This window comes from Gymnogyps californianus, chromosome 2, assembly GCF_018139145.2.
Source record: "Gymnogyps californianus isolate 813 chromosome 2, ASM1813914v2, whole genome shotgun sequence".
NCBI classification, from domain to species: domain Eukaryota; kingdom Metazoa; phylum Chordata; class Aves; order Accipitriformes; family Cathartidae; genus Gymnogyps; species Gymnogyps californianus.
In genome coordinates this window covers 27,432,660-27,455,865 of record NC_059472.1, presented here as the reverse complement: position 1 = coordinate 27,455,865, position 23,206 = coordinate 27,432,660, and the positions used below count along the sequence as shown (strand labels likewise).

General features: G+C 37.8%; 1 protein-coding gene across 1 annotated transcript in view; it reads left to right on the top strand.

The window, feature by feature from the left end:
- The first annotated feature begins 21,886 nt into the window (after nucleotides 1-21,886).
- The window catches only part of SLC26A7 (solute carrier family 26 member 7), a 70,034-nt gene continuing 68,714 nt past the window's right edge, over nucleotides 21,887-23,206 (top strand). The window contains exon 1 of the mRNA XM_050892306.1: nucleotides 21,887-22,079. Coding sequence (XP_050748263.1) covers nucleotides 21,887-22,079 — 193 coding nt within the window. The remainder of the gene's footprint in view (nucleotides 22,080-23,206) is intronic.

Below are 23,206 nucleotides of genomic sequence, written 5' to 3'. Positions count from 1 at the left end.
GTTTTTCCCAGTTCTCCAGCCTTCTTCCTTCGCCAGTGCTGGTCGCCTTGCAGCTTATGAATTCACTGATGTGACAGTTGTGTTAGTGGAGACAGGCAGCGACTCTTCCAAGGAAAATATGGGCGGTCGCAGTGCAGCCAAATTGTGGTGTATGTTCTGGGAGGTCCTGATCAGACATACTGCATAGGTGTGCTGGGTAAGTGGTGTCTTCAGGGGTGCAGCAGCCTTCATGCCAAAGGAGCGAATGCTGAATGCCCCGGAGATACCTCGAAGGCTGTGGTGAGAGTGGATGTCAGAATGTCCGATCTGCATCATCTGGGTAGACAAGACAACACTTTGGGCCATCATCTTTCATAGGCCATGGAATTGTTGCAAGTACAACTTTTTATTTTTAGTCCTGAAGACGCAATCTGCCCTCTCCTATCTCCCAGCTGATCTCCTGGGATGTATTTATGACTGACAAGCAGCCGGTGTTCATTACTTAATCTATGTGAGTAGCTGAGCAGATTTAAAAATAGGATCTGAAATACAGAAGGCATTTTGTGTGCTTTCCTTGGTTCCAGTAAGAACACTAACCCACCAATTCCTTTGTTTTGAGAGACTAATAAAAGCAGCAGATGGGTTACGATTAATCACTAGAGGCATATGGTGTATGTACTTTTGAATACAACTAAAAGCAATTGCCTCTGTATGTTATAAACAGGTTTATCATAAAAAGAATTGTTCACACAAAAAAAAAGTTTGGTAAAATTCAAAATAAACTGATGTAGTCTCTATGTTCCAGATTAAATAAATACATCAAGGTGTCAGTTGAAAAGCTTTATCCTCTTTACAAATTAGAAAAATTGGAGTGCATAAGCTTAAATAGTAAGAAGATAAAAAATATTCCTAGGGAGCTACATTCTCTGCAAAGGCTCCCTGAACTTCATCAGTCCTGCAAATATTTTGTCATGATACCCGAAGAGATTAGATACATGAAGAGTCTGAAGATGCTGTGTTTGTCCAGAAACAAATCTTCTAGATGTGAGTAATGCTGTTTTATTTTTTAAAGCTTTTTTTTTTCCTTCTGAAGAATAATGTCTTATGAAAACATTTGAGCAAGATATCTTTTTTTTTTTTTTTGAGGTTATTACATAACTCATAAAGATGCACTTTAATAATTGCATTCTGGAAGGTATTTGAATACTCTTCCGAGGAAGCTAAGGACGTGGAGATTGTAATAATTCTTCCTCATATACTTATGTATCCTATAAAACTTAAAATATGAATAAAACCTCAGCAGTATAAATAGGCAATAGTTTGTTGTGAAATCCTAATAAGGGTCCACTGACTGGGAAAGAGCGAGGGACAAAAGATGGCGTATCTAATGAAGAACCATTTTTCTCTTAGCTGTATGCAGAATGTTGGAGTACAAAAAGCCAGAAGCGGAATCGGGAACGTTGTTGCTAACTGGGGGTACCTGCATGAAATGCACAAAAATACCCGGGCTAAGAACAGTGAGGCGAGAGAGAATACAAACGTAAGGGCTAGAATAGCTAGAGGAGTAGCCAAGCAGAGAGATGGCAAACTAAGCTAGTAGCCTGTTTTCCAGAAACAAAACACAGATGGATTGTGTGTGACTCCGTGGGATCTGTTCTTATGCTAAAATATCTTTCTGAAAGAGGAAAGAAAAGAAGGTAAGTATTTGCTGCTTTTTCTAGCTCATAATTTACTTAATAATATGAAAAATATCAATATACATTTTTGTACAGGTCTTACTTGCGTGTGTCTTTACACTTCATGTGCTTCTGAAGAATTGCACCGTATAAACAGCGGTCTCAAACATTCAGGGTTTGGTGAGCTCCCCGAAAGAGAGAGCTGTTTTGTAGCTTCACTGGCAGCTTTCATTGCACCTTCTTCAACTGGTTGGTAGAAGTGCCGATCACTTCAACGGATTTTAAAAACTTTAATTTATTTTAATCTCTGATATATTTATCAGTATTTGACATACTGTGTTTTATGTCACTGATCTAGTTGCTGTAGTTGCTGTCTGCTTGGTCTGCTGCTTGAGTATGTTATCCATCTGCTTCTGAACATTTTATCACAATTTTTGCAGACAACTGCAGACTGAGAGTCGACATGGAGATCTTTGAGCAAACCTACATGGGACAAGAAGCTGGAGAATAATGAAAGAATGCTTTAAGTCCAACTTAAAAAACTGTGCTGTTCGGTAAAAACAATAACGAAAAGATTCTTAAGGAAAATTACCCTGCTGATATTCCAAACCTTTACATTTTAGTTTTTCTGTTTTAGTTGTGACAATCAAGTAAAAGTTTTGTTTGTTTTTAATAGAGAAGAAACTGAATGTCACACCTCTGATATTGTACTCAGGTTTTGCAGACTCTGTTATTTCTAAAAGAATGGTAGCTTTCCCCGACATAACAAGTGATATGCCCCCTCTAGTGCAAGGACACATTACAAAAATTATGATAAGGGTCTTTTTCTAGTTAGACCATTTTGAGCTTCTGACATTTTTTGTGAAACATCCTTGATGCTGTGTGTAGGAGTAGAGCTGTTCAGTTTTTTTAATTTAAAAAAGTGCCTTTAATGGTGGGAGTCTTGAGGGGGGACAAGTAGGACACGGATTGCTTTCCTGAATTAGGCTATAATTGAACTGAGACATTTGGGCACTATGTGGGTGTATCGAGAAAACTGTGTATTTAAAATCTGTATACCACTGTAACTTCTAGACTGTAGGGTATGTGCTGACTTGTCCCACTTGATAGCCCCTTTGGATAAAACTTCTTAGCTACAGAGTTTTGGCACTGGAGCTGGAAGACTGTGGACTGTAGCAGATCTAGGACATCACTGGGAATAAAAAGAAATGTGGAATAGCTTGTGTGACTGGAGCAGTGCATTGGATGGTACAGGCTCTTTAGGAAGGACAGACTGGGAAGGTGAGGAGGAGAGGTTTATCTTAGCGCTCGGCTGTGGGAGAGGTGACAGGTCTGTTCATAGCTTATGGGTCGGGATCAAAGGGGTGGCCTACGTGGGGCATGTTGTAGTGGGTGCCTGCTACACACCAACCAACATATTTTTAATAATTTAATAATAATAAATAGTGGGGGTTTTGCACAGTTTGAGTTCCCTGGCCAACTCCAGAGCCTTAATCTAAAAATAAGACAAAGCAGGCTAAATTCAAAAACTATTGCTTAGTAAATATGTTTGATTATGAAGTCTCTGTTAAATCCTGTGTATGAAACTCAGTGTCTTTTCTCTGCGAGATTTATTTATGTATTTTAAGAAGAACAGACAAGGTCTCGAAGTTGGGCAAAAAATTCTTGACAAGGTTATCAGTGGCCTCAATAACACACATTATTATAAAACTGAGCAAGTACCTTCCAACAGTTGGTTTGCAAATCGTAAAAATTTGACCACACTTTTCTAAAATGCAGTGCAAAACAGATGAGTAAATATGAAGCATGATATTCGTAGAATATTTTAGTTTTGAAGGGATCTCTGGTGGTCTTCCAAACCAACACCCAGCTGAGAGTGGCACTAACTTCAGATAGATCAGGTTATTCTGTCTTTCACTTTATGAGCACCATCCTGTATGTGGAAAAAAGGGAGGAAAGGCTACTGAGAACCTGTAGACGTGGACAGAAGAGAAACGCTTGTTCTGTGTGTTTGCTTCAGGCTGCAGGTCCCTTAGTTCCTGTGGCCATGCTGGTCAAAGGGACCACACTTCTCAGAAATTCTTTAGCTGAGGATTTCCTCAGATTGAGTTCAGTTTTACAGCTGCTTCAGGTTCAGCCTCCTAGGTCACAGTGAGGCAGACATTTGTTTGGGGGTTTATGCTTACTTTGCCTTTGATTGATGGAGCCAGCCGACAGACTAGAACAGCTTTAAAGGTATTTCTGATTATTCAGCCTATTTATGATGCTGGTGTATTGTATTCAGTAGGATTAACTCACCTGATGCTTATTCCTTTAGACAAGTCTTCCATTCCATTCTTATGCTTAGCCGTGCATTTCTCATATGAGCTATCATACTTAGGGCTTTTCAGATAAATCGTCTTACTGGAAAATAGCTGAAGCATTGCAGTGACGGACTGTAGTCTCTTGCTGTTGGGGCTGGGGACTGTTGAAGTCATTACTGAAGAACTTCGCCCGTTTCACCTCAGTCCTTGCTTGAGACTCCTGGAGCTCTCGCCTGTATACCATGGGGGCTGTGAACACAGCCCGTGCAAAGAGCTCTTCTTACCACATTTGGGCAGACGGTGAGCAACGCACCCTTCGTTTTCCACTTGAATTTCGGTTTGTTATTTTTCGTTTGTATTTCCAAGGATCTTTTTATGATTGCACCTCCCTCCAGTTTAGCAGCTGCTGCACGTTTCATTAAAGCATTTTCTACTTCCTGCACCTCATTAAGTGAAGGCTATGTCAGACTGGACTGGACAGCAGTAATGAATTTTGTCACACAGCATTAGCTATCTCACTCAGCGGATGCCTTGAACTTCTGTAATTCACCCTGAGTCTCTCTATGTCACAGAGCACCAGTCCCAACAAGTATGGGGTGTTTCTGGCAGACTTTGTTATGTGGTATCAAATACTTTGTTAGTTGGACATAAACTACACCAGTTATTACACAGAAATCACTTATTTCATATGCCTTTCACCTCTTTTTGAAAGGCCTTCTCCATCTCGGAGTAGATGATGATTTCTCTGCATGTGCGGTTCTTACTGCCTCTGCTGCGACTGCCAGTAAAAGTCCCAACCATATGATGATTTTTTGCAAAATCTAGACTTCATCCATGAGTATCTGGACTCAGGCCAGGGAGCTAATGTCAAATAGTTTGTAGTAACAACTCTTGATTATTACTCATAGAGTACATAATGAAAAGAGTGACTTGGAAATGGAAGGTCCTAAATTCCATTGCCATCTCCCTCAGCCATCCAGTCCTCGAGATACACTTTCATATATATTTACTTTCTGTAGTGCTGATAATCCTAGCTTTTCCCTAGATCCTCTTAAAGTTACAGAGTTTTGGGAGTAAACGATTTGTGTGTTGGATAATGAACTTTCAACCCCATATTAAATGATGTAATGCAGTTAAAAATTGCTCTTGAAAGAGACTGAGGTGGATATGCCTCATTCCAAATGTGTGTGACTTAAAGGGTCCCATTATGGAAAAATAAATGCAGCTTCATAGCCATAATTACTTTAGCTGACACGTTTAGCTGAGCAGCAATAAAACATACATCATCTTAATATGTATTGTTAATCTTGCCAATGATTTATACCATGCAAGCTAAAATTACCTCACCAGGTTAGATAGAATGAAGTCAGTGAAAAGCAGCTAAGCTTGATAATTAAGCTAGACAAAGTGGCAAGTAGGGTTTTTTTACTGCTTAATATATGTTATTGTAATTTATTTAAGTACTAAAAGACAACATGAAATTCCTTTCTTTTAGCTATGATTGGTCCTGCTGTGGATGTGTTCAAACAAAACAGATATTTCAGATATTTCATAACAGTAAATACACAGGGTTTTATTTCATTTGGAGAGCTGCATTGGAACGTGCTAAGATTTTAGGTTAAGAAATACCTCCGGCCTTGAAATTCTTCTGATAACGCATGGAAGCAAAGCAACAAACAAGAGAACTTCGCTGTTGGTTGGAGGTTTTTTTAATATGTTTCTGTCTGTACTGCTTGGGAGAGGACATTTTTGTTTAGGTGTTTTTCTTGCTATCTTTTATCATCTGAGAGAAGTCAGCATAGTGGTGACAGGAAGTGAGAATCTTTGTAATAACAGAAAAATCAAAATGTGTATTCATCTACCTTTTCCATTTGAAGATAATTATTATTTAGATAAAATGTACAGCATTTATACTTATTGGGATATTTTCAAGCACTTTAGCATAAAATGAGATAATTGTATTTCATCAGCCAACAATATCCTTCTTTTCAATTTGGCCTTCAGAACAGTTTTTGTAGCATCGTTGTGCAAGATGGGCTTGTCATTTTTTTTAAGTTTAATTTTTTTAAGCATTCCATAATGGAAATCAGATGAGCAATTTAATTTAAAAAAATAGAAGCAGTAATTCAAACCTAAAATTTGGAAGACAAGAAAATCCATATGTTTTAAATTTTTTTTTCTTGTTGCTTGACATTCTGTAACAACTTGGAGCTATATCTTAGTCCAAGATTTCAAACAGAACACAGTTGGCTTTTTAGTCATGGCTACACAGTTGCTTGAGGGCACTAGCATGTTCTGTATGCCAGTGAATATAGTCTTCAAATGCCAGTAACTGTCTTCAAAACGAAGGCCTAATTTGATAACCTATAGGTGGTTACTCTTAGTTTTTGTTTATGACTGAGTTGTAAAGGATGTGCTCTTACACAAGCCTAATTTTTATGAGACGTTGTGAATTAATGGTTGCTCTTTCAATGCTATCAGTTGAACACAGGTGCATCTTTGTGCTCGTTATACAGGCCACCGATTTGCTGTGGTAGATAAGGTCGTAGATGTTAAATGGTTTGTCTGTAATATGATGAATCGTACAACAGGAAAGAGAATTGGGTTACGCGTGGATGCGGGATGAGAAATTGAGACGGAATTGTAAAGCTCTAGGAAGCATTTAGGTGTGCAATACTGAGAAACAGGAAATCCTGAAGGTGTACTGTTCAGCATCAGCATACATTTCTATGGAAGTAAACAAATTTTAAAGTGCTAAAGTATTTGGATTTTAAAGCTTTGTTGTTTTTCTGGTTCTAGATGATCCTAGATAAGAGGACGTGCAGTGCTTTTCACTGAAGGACTTAATATTTAGTCGGTTTCTTATACAGCAGCCTGAACAAAGGCCTTACTCTGTTTTATAATTTATAGGTTTATAAAGCATTTTTAAGACATCAAGTATGAATGCATTTTGGGTCCCAATGCAGGTGATGGAAATGAGGGTTGAAGATGGTCAACACCTTGGAAAACCGAATCTCTTAAGAGCCATTGGAAAGTGGAACTGCTCCCAGCCAACAATAACAGCTGGATTTCACAACAGCTTAAACAACTTCCCAGCTGGATGTTGCTTCTGCTCTCATTTTTGTAGACACAGGTAATATTATAAAAAAAGAGTGAGAAACTCGAGGATCAGTTTTACGGCATCTTTGTAGTGCTTGCTTCATTATTACTGGCAAGTCATCCGTTTCATGCAGCTGGAGAACTGCAGAATCGTCTCGGTTGGAAGGGATCTCCTGAGATCATCCTGTGTAAACTGCTGCTCAGTCAATTGAAATCTCTTGGTATGTTAACTATGGACAGAAATGGAGTTAGGTTTTTAAAAATGTTAAACTGAATGTTGGATAGGGAATAATATTAACAGTATCTTGAATTTTGAATTGAGGAGTTACTAACCTGCTGGATGCATCACACAGCTAGACCTTGACTGGGAAAGCAGGGCAGCAGACTGCTGCAGCCCACTGCCAGGAGTCAGGGTGGTCTTCCTCTGTTGCCACTCTGACTGTCTGTCTGTCCGTCCTGTCTCTTCAACCTTAGGCTCTTCAGGATCGAAACTGCCTCTAGTTATATGGGTAGACAGCCCCTGGCTGTGAAGCCAAGTGGCACAGGCTGGCTGGTGTCAGTGTTGCTCTTCGCAGCAGCCTGTCCGACGCTGCGTGGCACAGCAGTTGGCTTTGGCTCTCTGCTGGACCCTGCGTGGTGTGCCTGTGGCTCTAAGAAACAGCCATTATTCTTTGTGTGCTCCTCTCATTTTAAAGTTTCTGAAATAAGTTCAGGGCTGTTTGTCCAGCTCACCAGGGCGATGTTTTTATAGGATGGAAGTGAAGGTATGTATGCATGTTTTAGAGTGCAGCACGAGGATTTTTAGGGCTTTGTGGGGATGGAAATACTTCTGGGATATAGCATTGAAGGACTGGGTATGCAGAAAAAGATGGAACTGATGTAACCTTATCCATACTGCCTTTTGGCCGTGTTTTTTGAAGTGATCCCTCCTCCAAACTTTGCTCAGTTACCTGGAACAGCCCAAAAGATCCAGGGAGTGAGCAAAAACTGAAGCAGTGTGGACACTGAAGGGTCTGATGCATAAGTTCATTTTCTGGCCCTCAGTTATTTATCAGTGTAGATGTTTTCCATGAAGTCCAATCCCAGTTAGTACTGTAGTGTGGTACAAATAATAAATTAATTCCTTCTTCCTAAATTAAAAATAATCTAAGTGGCTTTTGTGGTCTCAGAAAACTTCTGTTTTCTGCAGCAACATTACTGTCCACTCCTCACTCAGTGTAGCATATGACGCAGCAGATAACAGTGGTCCCTGTCCTAAGGATCTTTACATTTACATAGTAGTCTTGAAGACAAAATTTGTCTTTAAATTGTGCCCTTGGAAGCCTTTGCGCCTTCTAAACCGTTTGAAAAAACCTAACACTTTACAGATTGTTTGACAGAATAAGAATTCAGCAGTATTTGTGGTACAGCTTTGTGGAAAGTGATTTTGAAATATTGATGTTGCAGCTTTTCTTCAGAAGGTATGTACAGTGTCTCTTATTTTCAGAAGAAAACAAAAATAAGCTGAAATGTACACCTGCTACCTATAGGGACAGTGCCGTGCTCCTGCCCAGCATGGTCACAGACTGGTTGCTGTTGCTGTGCCATAGAGCAAGCAAGGAATGCACTCAGTAGATCAATCAGATTGCTCTCTTTGGTATTGTTTACAATAATTGTTAATTAGTTTCCTAGGATAGTACCTCATTTGTGGTCAAAATAAAATGTACACCAGATGGAGAGAAAATGAATTCCGAAGCAGTAATGTATTCATATACATAATTATTCCTTGTAACTCTGTAATGGTGGTGGTTTTGGCTGTTTAAACTCCAGCAACAGACAGATCAAGCAGATGACATTGCTTAAACATTATTCACGGTTTTATTGGGTAAACCATAAACAATTGATATATGATTGCTTTTTGACTGGCTTCTTCCATGTGTTGTAATTTGATATTGTGATTAACATTTTTTCGTTTAGAGACTTTGAGTTCAAATTTCAAAGTTGCAGAAAATGTTCGGATATGCATAAAGTGTTACTTCTAATACGTTTCAGCATTTTCGTTACAAGTCCTGCTTTACCTTAGTTTTGAAATTGGCTTTTAAAATGTGTATAGATGTCTTAATATAGCAACAGATACATTCTTAAAAATGAAGAAAAAAGATCAAGTTTGAAAAGTTTGGAGGTTTTTGGGTTTTTTTCTGGAACAACTTTAAAGAGGCTCTTATACCTCATGGAAAATATTGAGAAAGCATGAATTACTTTATCTTTAGAAATTTTATATTTATACTCTGCCTTTGTTTTTATTCCTATGGATGATTTAGTGTAGAAGCAAGATTATTGTTACTTTCTTTTATGCTGAGAATCTGATTATTCATGTTATTTCTGTCCCCTGAAATTACAGTCGTTTATTTCTCACCCTTTTGAAATGATCATGATGTTACAAAGACAAAGCTGATTCAGGAAACATATTCCTAAACGTAAGTATATAATTAGTCAGTAATTTCAGTGGGATTCTCAATGTGCTTGAATTTAAGGATGTGCTTAGTAACCTTCTTCAAGTGGTCCAAAGTTACTTATTTTGAAATAATTCTACTAAATCTACTATTCCTATAGTAGATAGTTGTAAGGCTTAAGAATAAGTAAATAAAAGTTCCATAAACAGGTGCAGAATTTTTTTCTATGGGTTTTCTGTTTAGAATAAAGGATCGCTGGAATGCAAACATTTCTGGAGACTTTTGGCTCTGTGATGGAGCCAATGGAGGCTTTTGACATGATCTTTTCACTTTGAACAGTGAGAACAGCTGAGAGATGATGAACTTCTTTTATACTGCTGCGCAAACTGCGAGGAGTATCTCGGTAATGCTCCAAATATGACACCTTCCTGAATCTGAACATTTCAGCAAGAGGGTGTTTTAAAAGTACTTAATTCTTTTCTGATTTTGAGGTAGAATAAAAATGTAAGCATGGCATACTAAATTCATGTCCTTATCACGTTAAAAAGATGTTAAGAAGGCTATGGGAGGTGCCCAAATGTATGGAAATGACAAAACCAGAGTTGGTTGGGGGGCCTTAGTTGTGCTTTCCCTTTAAGGTTTTTAGAAAGCAAGGTTTTATGTGCAATCAGATTGTATTTCCAAATACAAGAAGATCAGAGTCAGACTATTTTCATAGCTGCCTAGTCTAAGATATAACATTACGCATGATATAGAAGCCAATTATTTCAAAAATTTAAAAAGAACCTATGCAGATTTTATTTTTTACATTCAACTAATTTATGTAATGTATATAGCGCTTTTCCTTTGGGTAGGGCATAAATCAAAATCCATTTATGACGAGGAGAAAAATATATTACTGAAGTTTACACAAGTGCTGTCACAGAGCAAATGTCCATGTGGGCGCTTACACAAACTTTGTCTGTATGTAGGAAGACATCCACACATACAGGTTTATCATTTAGAAACCCTGGGAAAATATATATATACATAGAGAATTTGTAGAACTTCCAAAATTCTCTGTAATTTATATAAAATTTTATATTAAAATGTATTAATATAAAATATTAAAATGTATTAATATAAAATATATTAAATATATTTATATTAAAATATATATTTATATTATACATGCAGATAAAATAAGTCTTTGATTGCAGACGAGGCCCTCATTTATCAGACACCGGGGTCTAAGATGGCTCGAGGCAGCAGGAGGTAAAAGAAGAGTTGGAAAATGAAGTCATGGTACGGCAAAGTGGGTACCGGCTGTAAGAGGTGCCCAAATCTTTGGTCTCCCAGTGTAGGTTCCCTTTACTCCTTTTCAGTTCTTTACAGCCTGTGTAAAGGAAGGTCATCAGGCATCTCACTGCTTTACCTTCTCAGGAACTTCTCCGTGACATTCTGGTAACTAGGTTTTCTGTAGAAATTGTCCCAAGATGTGTTTTAAAGCAAGATATTTTTTTAAAATTATTGTATCTTGGAGAAAGCTTCCCCTCCCTCCAGTGAAATCGTATTACAATTTCAGCTTTGGCAAAATGTACTCAAAGTAATTACAGTTTGAAACAACAAATCTGTGCTACATATGCCTTATTTTATGCACTGTTCTGCCTAATGTCTAACCTACAAATATTGCAAATTTCTGAATGAAAGATTAATTTGAGGGAAGTAATTCTAAACTGGGACAGCACAAAACTGATCTGTGATAGAAAAAAAGTCAGTAAATAACTGCATCGGCGCATTTGAGCACATGGGACAGGTTTTAACAGGGTGGAAGGGAAATGCCTGTATGGATTATGAGAGTCAGAACGTAGAAATCTTGCATAAGAGGAAGAAAATGAATTGTAAACCAGTGGAAGAGAAGGCAAAATCAACACAAGAGCTAAAAAGTCTAAATTTCAACAGTAGCAAGAGAAAAGGAACTATGAGGGAAAAAGGCAAAAGAAAATGGTTTGTGTCATTTGCGAAAATAAGGAACTAAACAAAAGCAACTGCTAAGAACCTGAATCAGCAAACTATCCAGCCATATGCTCAAGTGCATTTTTATTTAACAAAGCACTCCACAGTCAATTAAGCAGTCACTGGGGTCAGGAGAAATCTTTCCATAACTGCTATGAGAATTAGTTTAATCTCTTAGACTTTTTTAAATTCAGGAAGATGTAGGTTTTGTGTTCCCATTGTTTATGGGATTACAGAAAACGAGGCTGAGAAAATGATAAAAAAAGATGGTTAAAGTTTCTATGTAAAATTTTAAATGCATATACAATGAAAAGCACAGTCTTCCTGATTACTTTCCAAAACTTAATTGAAAAATTTGCATATAATCAATCTGTTTTCTGTTTTGGCAATACATCTTAAAAGTACAGGTTTTAAAGTATTTAGGAGAGAGCACTGGCACGTAACGATCTCAGCTGTTTGTGCTCCCTCACTGTGACAAGGGAGGGTGACATTTTCATAAGATTTGGAGCTGTCTAGAGCAGATATTGATTATTTTGGAAAACAACTGAACTTCTGCAACAGTTGTCCAGTAGCAGTGGTGTATTTCTCTTGCCCGGATGAGCACGTTTCAAACAAACTTTTCAAGCATCCTAAAAGCGTGATTCAATTAAAGTGTGCACAATTCAGTCATAATAATGAATTAACCATTTCTTTTTAGTGGACCATGGCTGAAGGTCTTATCCTTCCTCCCCGCTCCTTCAAGCAGGATGGGACAGCGTATGCCGCAGCCACGCCAAGCACATCATCCCATCTGTATCGGCTGTTCTCCACCTTCTAGTTGGTGCCATGTTCGTATTCCTAGGAAAAATGAGACATACAGTGTTGTGCGATGTAGATCATTTCCCCAGAACCCCAGGAAAGGGATCATGTTTCAAAGCCGTAAGGTCTTTACTGAGACTACCTAATTTACTACTATCTAATGTTAAACCGTCTAATCTGAGTAACAGCTAGTACTTAAGAAAGCAGCAAAACGACAGCCTTTTCTTTATCAATGAGGTCATTAGCAATCAGATCAGAAGAGAACAGGAGTATATCTTAATTAGCATGTGAAGCATAGATATAAAGACAGAATGCATTGCTCAAGATCACCTAGAAGAGATTTTTCTGCAGGAATTATAGACCAGTAACAATTAGGGCAAAAATGTCCAAATAATAGAGTCCAGGCCATGCAAGTCTGATTGTATATGGAATTAATTTCTTACATCATCAGTTGTATAAAATGTACACAGTTGCATGAAATGTGCAAGTAGCTGCATTTCGTTGGGTTGTTGTCTCAATTATTCTGTATTTTTTTATGCAAATTAAAATGGACTATGGCTTGGGAAGCAGGGAATATGGATCTGTGTAGTGGGAACTTTGAATAAAATATATGGACTCGTCTGGATGGTGTCTTTGAATGAGCAATCTCTTTTTTTAATATATTTTCATGGCTTCTCAAGAAGCTGGCATGCGAGTCACTGTGTTCTGCGTTACTGTACACAGACTGGGTTGTTTTTGTTCCTGACACTTTGGAAGAAAGTGCTGGAGACGTAGCAACAAGGTTCCTGATTTCAGAGCACTTGGCAAGTACACTGGGGGATTTAGTTTGACTCGTTTCTAAACTGCTGGAATTTGGAATTAATTTTTTTTTTTATAATCTGTGGATGCATGTATGGGGTAGTTTAAAATACTTTCTTTCAAACTTAAATATTTTGTGTGTGTCTAGTTCACTAAGTCCCAAGCAAGGATGAGACTTTTTATTAAAGTAAGCAAGATAGTTCAGTGCAACTGTTTGTTGCGTGAGTTTTCTGAGGTTACTATCCTTTTTAGTAGTAAAGTTGTTTAGAAAAATAAAGTTCTTACGCCTCTCTATATCTTTCAGGCTTATTTCTGGAACCGGTAAAAGTTGATGTTACAATTCAGATTATTATTAGCACAGAAGTTTTTGTCTTCTCTCTAACTTCTTAGCCACGAGGGTAGCATTGTGTACAATACACTGGATTTTCATGTGTTCTTGTTGATGATTATTAAGTCAGTTTGGCAAACAACAGTTTTGGGGAGGGAAAGCATTTAAGTCTTTTTGGGCTCATGTTTAAAAAGTAACCCCTTTTTTTATTTAGTATGCACTGTGCTTTCTTCATGTGAAACTTTCTGTAAAGTATGGAGACTACAAGGTAGTAGTCTCATAAAATATCTTTTCAGATACTTTAAATTAATATGAGGAAACAAAGGACTATGTGAATATGTTAATGCTTTTAGATTGGGTTTTTCAAGAACTGTTTTAGCTGTCCCGCAGGCTTCATGGAATTTGCTTGGCTGTGGCCCTGGAATTCCATCGGTTTGCTGTCTCTGAGGGCAGGAAGATACTGGCTATTTCAATACTAGACTTTAATTATTACACTTCATAGGCTTTCCTTTTTGAATGGCCATATTTTCTGTCGTATGTTGTAAAATCTATTACCACAGTGATTTATATTATGACAGCCTACAGATCTGGGTTAATATGCTGCTTTATAAATACACTGTTAACTTAGTTTCCTCAGTGAGGTGATTAAGTATCCATTTCAGCTGGCTGAAATTAAGCCAATGAGTAAAGTATCTAGACAGTCTAAAATTGCAGGTTTTCCTAACTAACACTTGCACCGAATGATGTGTCTGTAAAATACTTAGCAGCGGCACAGTGCATCATAAGAGTGGGTAGAAACAAGGCATTTAGAGGCTTTCACACAGAGAAAAAAGAGTGTGATAAGATTACCATGGGATGCAGAAGAAGGGATTTTATCTGCTGAAGGATCTGGAGGCAAGGTATTGCTGATTATTCAGATAGTGGTGTCTTCTCTCTGTAAGAGTGTCAGAACAAAAACTTACGATTGAAGGAAGGCTGTGTAAATTGGGATAATCTTCAATTTAGTATCCATTCCTCTGCCATAAGATGACGTAACGTTCAAGAGAATGCGAAAAACTTTCTACGTTGCCCACAGTGTTTAATGTAGTGTATGTTTTTGGAAAGAAATGGTAACCCAGAAGATGCTACAGGAAAGGGATTCTTTCTGCACCACTTTCGAAGCAAAAGGACAGTGATATCACATTTCAGCATTCTTTTCCTCTTACTTGAAATTTGTTTTATTGCTCTATTATATGACTATTAAAACTATTCTTTTTCATGATCCTGATGGTAGCTAAGGTTTTCCTGTTTTCAACATACTCACACACAGTAGAGTTACTGTGGCACAGGGGTGGCTTTCTTTTTAGTCACACCTTGCTACTGCTCCACTAAAGTGAAGTTTGTTGCACTTACCTTTAATATACTTTTTGTGTCCGTAGGCTTGGAATTAACTTACGTTGTCTATTGATATAAAAGACAATTAGCATTTTTATTAGCTTCATGTCTGGTTATTTTTCTAATAAGACTGCCTTATTTTCTGAGTCCACTTGAAAACGAAGTTAACTGAAGCAAGGGAGTCTCATGTCTGAGGAACAAGTAAAGGAAGGTAATAGAGAAAAGAGAAGCAGCCCCTTGTCAGAGTTGAACAGCAGAAGGACAAGAGGCAATGCTCACAAGCAGTAGCAAGGGAAATTCTGTTTGAACACATGGCGGGGGGAGAAGAGAGGGGGGTTAAGCACAAGAATAGTTTGTCCCCAGGGCTTGTGGAATCTCCATCCTTGGAGATTTGCAAAATGCTCCTGAGCAAGGTTCCGAGCAACTTGATCTGGCTTTGAAGTTATCCGTTCTTTGAAGAAGTGTTTGGATGAGATGACCTTCAGAGGTCCCTCCCCTCTTAAATTATTCTATGATTCTAAGGATATCTGGAGGTAAAGTTCTTCAGGAATGTTTGTTTCATGATAGTTGTTCCCAAATAATTCTCTCATGAGACAAACCGTAATCAGTGAGCACCTAAATGTTCTGTGGTTGACGAGAACATTATATTCATTCAGGTAAAATATAACTTGATGTATGAACCCTTTGGTTGCTTGGGAACAGTGGGTTGTACTTTTTGAACATAGTTATATTTTAGACCTATCTGCTGTTTGTCTAACTTGCAAGGCTGTTGCACCTGGATTCCAGGAAAAACAGAGCCCTGTCATGGGAGGTCAGGTTTGGTCTTCCCAGCGGCATCAGTGCCTCAGTGTCCCACAGCCTTTGGTGGGCCAGGTCTCAGCACCATGGTTTACAGATTAGGTCTCAGACACGAGGATGGGTACTTCTTCAAGATGTGTTTAAATGCTCAGCACCCACCGATTTGAAATGAAAGGAGATCTGGAGTGAGCAGAGGTTTTGAACCTCATTCTCCAGTGGTCAAGGCTAGAATTGAAACCAGTGAAGAGCTGCTTCTGTGGTGTGGCTGCTCCATTCTGCAGGCTGCTGAGCATCCGCCAGCCTGTAAGGTACGCAAGGGAAGGGGGTCACTTGAGTTTGGATCTGTTGGTTTCCAAAGTTAAAATGGTCTCCTTTCATTGTGTGGCTTATAGGCTGGTTTGTGCACTCAATAATCAGAAAACCTGGTTTATGCACTCTGTCTTAACATGTAGATAAGTGAAATAATACAAAGAAACTGATGCTTGTGATTTAAACATTTTTCATCATGTGGTTTTGATGTTGAGACCTTAAACAGCATCTCTCTTGCACAGATGAGTCTGTGTCAAGGCTAAGGGTTACCACAAAATATTTCTGTGTTTAATGTCAGTGTATGTGTATACATATTTATGTATTTGGGTTATGAAGATGTGTTCTCAAATGTACGAGTTCGTAAATCTCAGTTTCCAGTCCGTTCCGTGACACTTATCCCAGTTTAAAAAGAAAAAAAAATAAGCTTTTTTTACTAATTTGCAGATAAATTTGAAGGTAACCTTCAAACAGCTGGTAGAAACAACCTTAAAAGAGAATGAAAAAATGAGATTTTCTTTACAGATGTTTTCTCTAAGAGATGGACACTATTGGGTTTCTTATGCTCATTTTAGATGTGCTAAAATTATTTAATATAACTTCCCAATAATTTTAATTTTTTCCTCTTCATTAGCACCTGTGTGACAATTTATTAGCAGACAGCTCTAAGTATCTCAACAGGAACGGAGTTTAAGAGGAGGGTTGCATTATCAGATTTTTTTTTTGCCTGTTCTGCACTTGCATTTCTCATTCATTAGGTGAGCTGAGAGCAGACTGTACCTGAGCATTAGGAGCTCCCATGGTTCAGTACCTTGCTAATCTATCAGTCGACCTCCTGTCTTAAATTTCTGACAAGTAAATACATTTGAAATGTTAGTGAGTAAACCTTCTATTGATGCTACAGATCTTTGATTTTTAGCATACTGTGTTATTAAACTACATACTCAATATTATCCAGTTCAAAAACCATCATGTTATGAGGCAGTATCAGATCTAGACAGTGCTCTTGGACCCTGCAATAACCGAAGACAAATACCAAGCAAAGCCACTCGATGTCAGTGTTGCTTCACACAGTTTTGTGCGGCACAGCATCATTAACAGTGCCGAAAAGCCCATTTACAGAGAAGACGTTGAAGTCGAGCCCAAGCCATTTGAGTCAGGTCTGTCTTCTATGTTGCCTGGATGCTCACCTTTATCTTGTGATAATTCTGATTACTCTGTGGCAAAGGAGGTATTAGTGTCATCATAGTGGCTCCTAAACGTCCTGTATGATGAAGGGATGGAGATTTTAGCTTAATCTGTTTTGTGAAGGGCAAGAATCATATCTTTTTCGATTTAGGTCCACATTTAAGTATTTGATGATTGAAATCAGGAGTACTTTTAAAGCTAGGTATTACTGAAAATAAGTGCATTGCATCCAACTGTGGAAGATATATTGGCAAGCTTCGGAGTTTGTGAATTATGTTTGGGTTTGGTGCACCAGAATTTCAGAGGGGGAAGTTCCTTAAATTTCAGTAGTAAATAATTTGCATACTTAAATGTATGCTTCTTCGGTGGCCTAGTTTAATATTTTATGTAATACATGTGATTGATAACCTATTTTTTTACAAATTCTCAAAATTCAGGAATGCTTTTTTAAAGGTGGGGATTTTTGTCACTGTTTTTGTGTTATTCCATTTGTCAGCACTCTCTTATTATTCCAGTAGCTTGTATAATATTCTCATGTGCTGTGTTCTGCGATGTATGAACTGCAGTTTGGTCTCTTTGAACTAATACCTGTCACCCCTTATTTTAAATCTGGCTTCCATTCCCATCCGGCTGTGCTTTGTCAAACATACTTGGAATTTTTCATAGGATTTCTCTTGGAAATTTAGCCATCTTTCCTAAAGACACAAGCTTTGTGTGACCAAGATTTTTGCCTGTCTTTTTTTCTTAAGTCTTTCATCTAGTATCCTCTTAATCCTTTAGCCATTGTTATCTGTATTTGACAGAAAGATAGCAGTATCAAAACTGAGTTCGTAGAAATTTTTGGTCAGGATAGAGGACAAGGATGAACAGAAATTAGTTTCCCCACTGAAGAAAAGGTGAGGAAAGCTCAATCATTATATATTCAGTATATATCCAGAGCTCAATCATATATATATTCTGGCAGTGGCCAGCCAGCCAGAACTGTGCATGTAGCTTTGGATTAATGATAGCACGTACTTTCCCTTGCCCAGTAGGGGTAGACAGGAGAACATGGGGAAGTGACTTGGATGCACTGGCTGTTCTTGGGGAGCAAATGATGTACATCAACAGGAATACAGGTTTAGTTAGTCCAAATTGGTTTAATATTGGATGTTTGCAGATATTTAGTAAGTGATCTGTTTTCCTGAGAAAACTTACAAAGAGCAAGTCACATTATTTCCATCATGGCATCTATGCCTGCCTAAGGTACGAATAACTTCATTTAACTTCTGTGAGCATATGTAAACATAAGTATAGTTCTTGAACTTTCCTGTCAGTTTATGTGAAGACTAAAAGTAGTTCTCATGCAAGAGTCCACTGATTTCCTACAAAAGCTGCTTCCATATGAAGTGGGGATTAAGGCTTCTGTCTCAGAGTTTGCCAGAAATTTTTCTTTTTGAGGTCTAGGTTGGAGTAAGGTGTTAGTTTTTTTTTTTTTTATTATTATTATTATTTTTAATCCTTTGAGGCCAGAGCTAGAGAATCAAACCTCCTACCTCCACTTATCCACCATGTATGTAAATATCCAATGTATGTAAATGTTAGAGGAGCTGATGAAAATACAGACTGCCCCCACAGAGGTTACCCCATTTTTATGGAACCTATTACAAATCAGATTTGAAAAGCCCACCAAATCTGATCTATGATGCAATAATTCTTTCCTTTTATATACTATCTGTATTCTAAATTTTGACTTATAGCAGTTATCTTTTTATCATTGTATATATGTACATTATTAGAATCATACTTTTGTGTATTTCCCAGAAAAAAACAGCTATCTTATCACTTGAAAATAGGCTTTACTTATCTAAGATCATCAAAAGAGCTATTTGTAAAAAATCTGTACCTTACGACAGTGTGTGTGAGAATACACTGACTTAAATGTATAAAAACAAAGGTTCCTCACACTTATCCTTTGGTGTTCCAGAAAACTAAGATTTATACGCCTGTTTCAGGAAAGGAGAGGGTCTCATAGTCCTGATAGCTCAGGTACATCGTGATACAGTTTGAAGTATGACAAGTCTGCATAGTCTGGGAGTTTATAGATTATAGGTTTATAGGTTAATGAAAGCCACCTGATGGGAAAATGTTTAAACACTGTGTGTGTGTGATATAGTATGTGTTTCAGCTAGGCTATTGATGTGTTTTAGGAAAGAGTTTTTTGACGTTTCTTTAAGATTCAAATGTCGGACTACTGTGTGGTCAGGTATAGGCTCGCTGTTACGCATACCTGTACATCTGTTTTCCCTTAAAAATTTTGATTTCTTTGGCTGGGGGTTTGTAAATGGTATGTTGCTTCGTGTCATTGCTAACTAAGAGTACTTTAATCTCAAAGTTACAACAAAGAACAATGTTTTTCAAGACTAGTGATGATGTTATCAACTCCAGATTTAATGATAACGCAATTTTTCACTCATCAAAGTAATTGTTGGAGTAAAACAAAATTTCCACACAAATTCCACATCAGCATGGACATCGCAAAGACTTTGCATATGCAGTTCTGTCTGTGTCTAACAGGGCTTATTTTCAAGTATTAGTTGTAAGATGTTTGCACTCACGCATGCACACACTCATAGAGAGAAACCATCCCTTGTTATTGGTGAGGGACAAAAGTCTGTTGACACAGTTAATCCTGGGAGTTCAGATACTAATCTGGGATTGATGAAAACTGTCCAGATTTACTGACTCTGCAAATATGAGCTGGGAAAATCTCAATTGCAGACTTTTTCAAACAGCTTCAGCATTTTGATGCGAGAAGTTTGAAGAATGGAGAATATATTCTTGTGTGTTTAGTGACAGTTCTTTGGTTTCATAATTTTTTTATTTTGACTGTTTCAGAATATTCAGAGCTTCTAGAGAACCATGATTTAAAAAAAAAAAAAAAGGAACTAGTCTCTTTTACACAAGTACGCATATTTAGGTACATATTTTGTACATACATATCTATGTGTAGAAATGTAATTTGATTTTTCCCCCCCCCCAGTAAATGTTATTACAGTTAGAGGTACTGAATGTTTTATCAAAACTAAGCAGCCCCCGACAGCTGAGTAACTCTCGCTGTAGCTACGAGGATTCCTGTCCACTTCTGATCATTGAAAGTAGGGAAAGGTCTGTGTTGTGAAACACTTGGCAGCTATAAAAGCCTTGATTATTAAGTCCTTGAACTGCACTTTCAAGCTAAAAGCAGGGACACACAAAACCCAAAACACAAGCCCTACATAAAAAAAAAAAAAAAGAAAAAAGGAATAGATGCGTAGAGGTTTATTCCAGCAAACAGAAGTAAGATAAACCTGTCTTGTGTTTCTTCTATTCTTTAAAAAGTGTACGTGGTTAAAGGATGGGCAGGGCATAGAATAAGTATGCCTGGAATAGTTAAAAGTGAGGGTCTGTCTTAAGTAATCTTTTCCTGCTATTTCCTTTTTTTTTTTTTCCCCCGCTTTGCACTTCTAAGGGACACAACAGTGGACACCACCTGAACATCGCTCAGTAGAATGAACTGTGGTGCATTTACCCTTGTGCTTTTCTCCCTATTGCATTTGAAAACAAAGACTCATTTTTCTAAAGTTGTTTTGGATGGGCAATGCTTCAATTTTGTTCATCTTAATGTAAACAATAAAATGTAAATTAATTTATATAAATAAAATGGAAATATTTTAAATATATATTTCTTTCTATTGCCTACTGCAGAAGAGTGATTTGGAATACACTTCACCCATCTGATGGATCTTACGTTTTAACTTAAATTTCTTTGCTATCCAGAGATACAAAAAACTTAGAGGAAAGCCACCGTGTCCTTGCTCCGTATCAGACAAGGCATTTAAATGTCTTGATATTTAAAGCTCTTCCATGCTCTTATCACTTTGTGTCTGAGCACTTTGTATCGTACACAAGGTGCATGACGTTATTACAAGATCAAAAATTACTTGGTGAACTGTCTTCGTTGAGAGAACCTTTGCTGGGTGGACTACCAAGAGCAGAAAGGAGTAGCTTTGAAAAAGAATGATTGTCACAAGCATTTTTGGCACTTCCCACGTGGAGCTGATAGCTTGCAGTCCTTCACTGCACTTTGAGTTTGTTACACTTAAGTCTGAGGCTTCAGCCTACAGAGAATCTGTATGTTTTCAGCAGGACTTATTGCTATCTAATGATGTTCTGCATTTTCTACATAAATGAGCTTTATACTGTCATTTAGAAGACAAAATGTTGATGGGGTAAAACAAGTTTGCTAGCACCAGGGTTACTGAGGACTTCATGCCTTCTGACTGCGGCCAGAAAAGCTCCCCCCAGGAGAGGTAAGGCTGCTCTCCTGGGCTTGGCAGGGAGATGCCTGCTCTGCTGGGCACTTCCCGCTCATATTAGCATAGCCCAGCCTATATCACACACCCCCCCAGTAATACCTCATTTTGCCACTGGACTGAGGCCAAAAGCAGAAGCATTACAGGGAATATAAAGCAGGAGGTTACTGGAAAGAATCACAAACTAACGTGAGACTAGACCAAATTTTTGCAAAGAGCAGAAAATGTGATCTTTGCTATAAAAGGGTCTTGCATTTCATGTAGCTGTTTATATGATTGAAGCATTTAATAAGTGTTTTTATTGAGTATAGTTAGAGAGCAGCTGCAGAAATCTTAAGTGCTTCTGTTCATTTTTTTTTTTTCCTCTGTAGTTTTGGAACTGCAAAATCTCAGAAGAAAACTGGAGACTGACACAGATCAGGGTGATTCCTCAACTGTGCGCTCTTCTGAAAGAGCAACTGCTTTGGGGGGGGTGGGAATGATGGCAGGAGCAAAAAGGAAAAGAAGTGCAGTCTGGAGGAAGATCCAGGCTGTTCGCTTTGAAGATATCAAAGTCTGGTGTATGAGAAGGCTGCCCATCTTGAAATGGGTGCCCGTCTACAACTGGAAGGAAAATTTGATTCCCGATACGGTTTCTGGGACAATGCTAGCCATCCAACAGGTGACTCAAGGTACAGTTAACTCATTTCAGATTAATATTTTGAAATCTGGTCATGCTGAATCAGTCTGGTCTTCCTTTTCTTTTTCATTTTTTCTTTCTTGTTTAATATTATCGTAAAGCTTTGGTTAAAACAAAGGCATGCTTATGTATCTAATGTTGATTTAATCTAAATAAAAATACAAGGAAAAAATGTATAGTTTTAACTCTTATGTGTATATAGTGGATGTGCAAATGCGGATGGAAATGCCTTGTGTTATTGCAGCTAATTTCTGTGAGCTGGAACTTTACTATATATCCCATCCCTTTGACAATTTTTCAAAGACTTAATATAGAAGATAAGAGAGCAGTAACTTTATTCACACAGCATATGGTTATATACAATGTTTTATCAGTTAAATGACCACCTTTTTCCCTGTTTCATATGGAAAACAAAATATATCTACACGATAATTACATTGTAAGAGATGCCGTTCTGGAGGAAACATTGGCATTATACTATTACCTGTGGAAGCCCAGAGCACAGCAGGAAAAATTAACAACTTTCTGTGCATAAAGGGTGCTCCTGCCAGAGACATTACCCACGGAGAGGATCTGCCTGCATCCGCGGCTTGCGTACTTCAGCTTCTGTGTTGATTGAATGCTGTATTACATTACCTACCACGTCTCTTTTCAAGCAGCAATACAAAGTAGGGGTGGAGCCAGACTCCATTTGGCAGCTTACAAAAAAAAAAAAACAAACAAAAAACCAAGAAAAAGGAAAAGGAAAAACTCCCAAAACCAAAAGCCTGCACAATAGCCTGCAGAAACCTAAAGTCCCAGTAATCCGGGTTTGTAAAGAGATTGCTACTGGGAAATAAATGCTTTTATCGATTTTCATATGTCTTTGATAGTGTCACCTTCTTTTGGCAATATTTTATATTTGTCTCAGGCAAATCACAGCTTATCATCTACCTCAGATGGACTTTAACTCCTTCCCTTATGTAAACTACATATATTATTTCTTAACCATTTCCCATATTAGCTATGCTTAACTATCGTTCATGTTAAATTATAAGCTCTCCTTTAATTGAATTATGCTGGAGCTGGAAACAACCGATTTGTGTAAGTATTTGTGCTTTTAAAGTAATTAGGAACAGC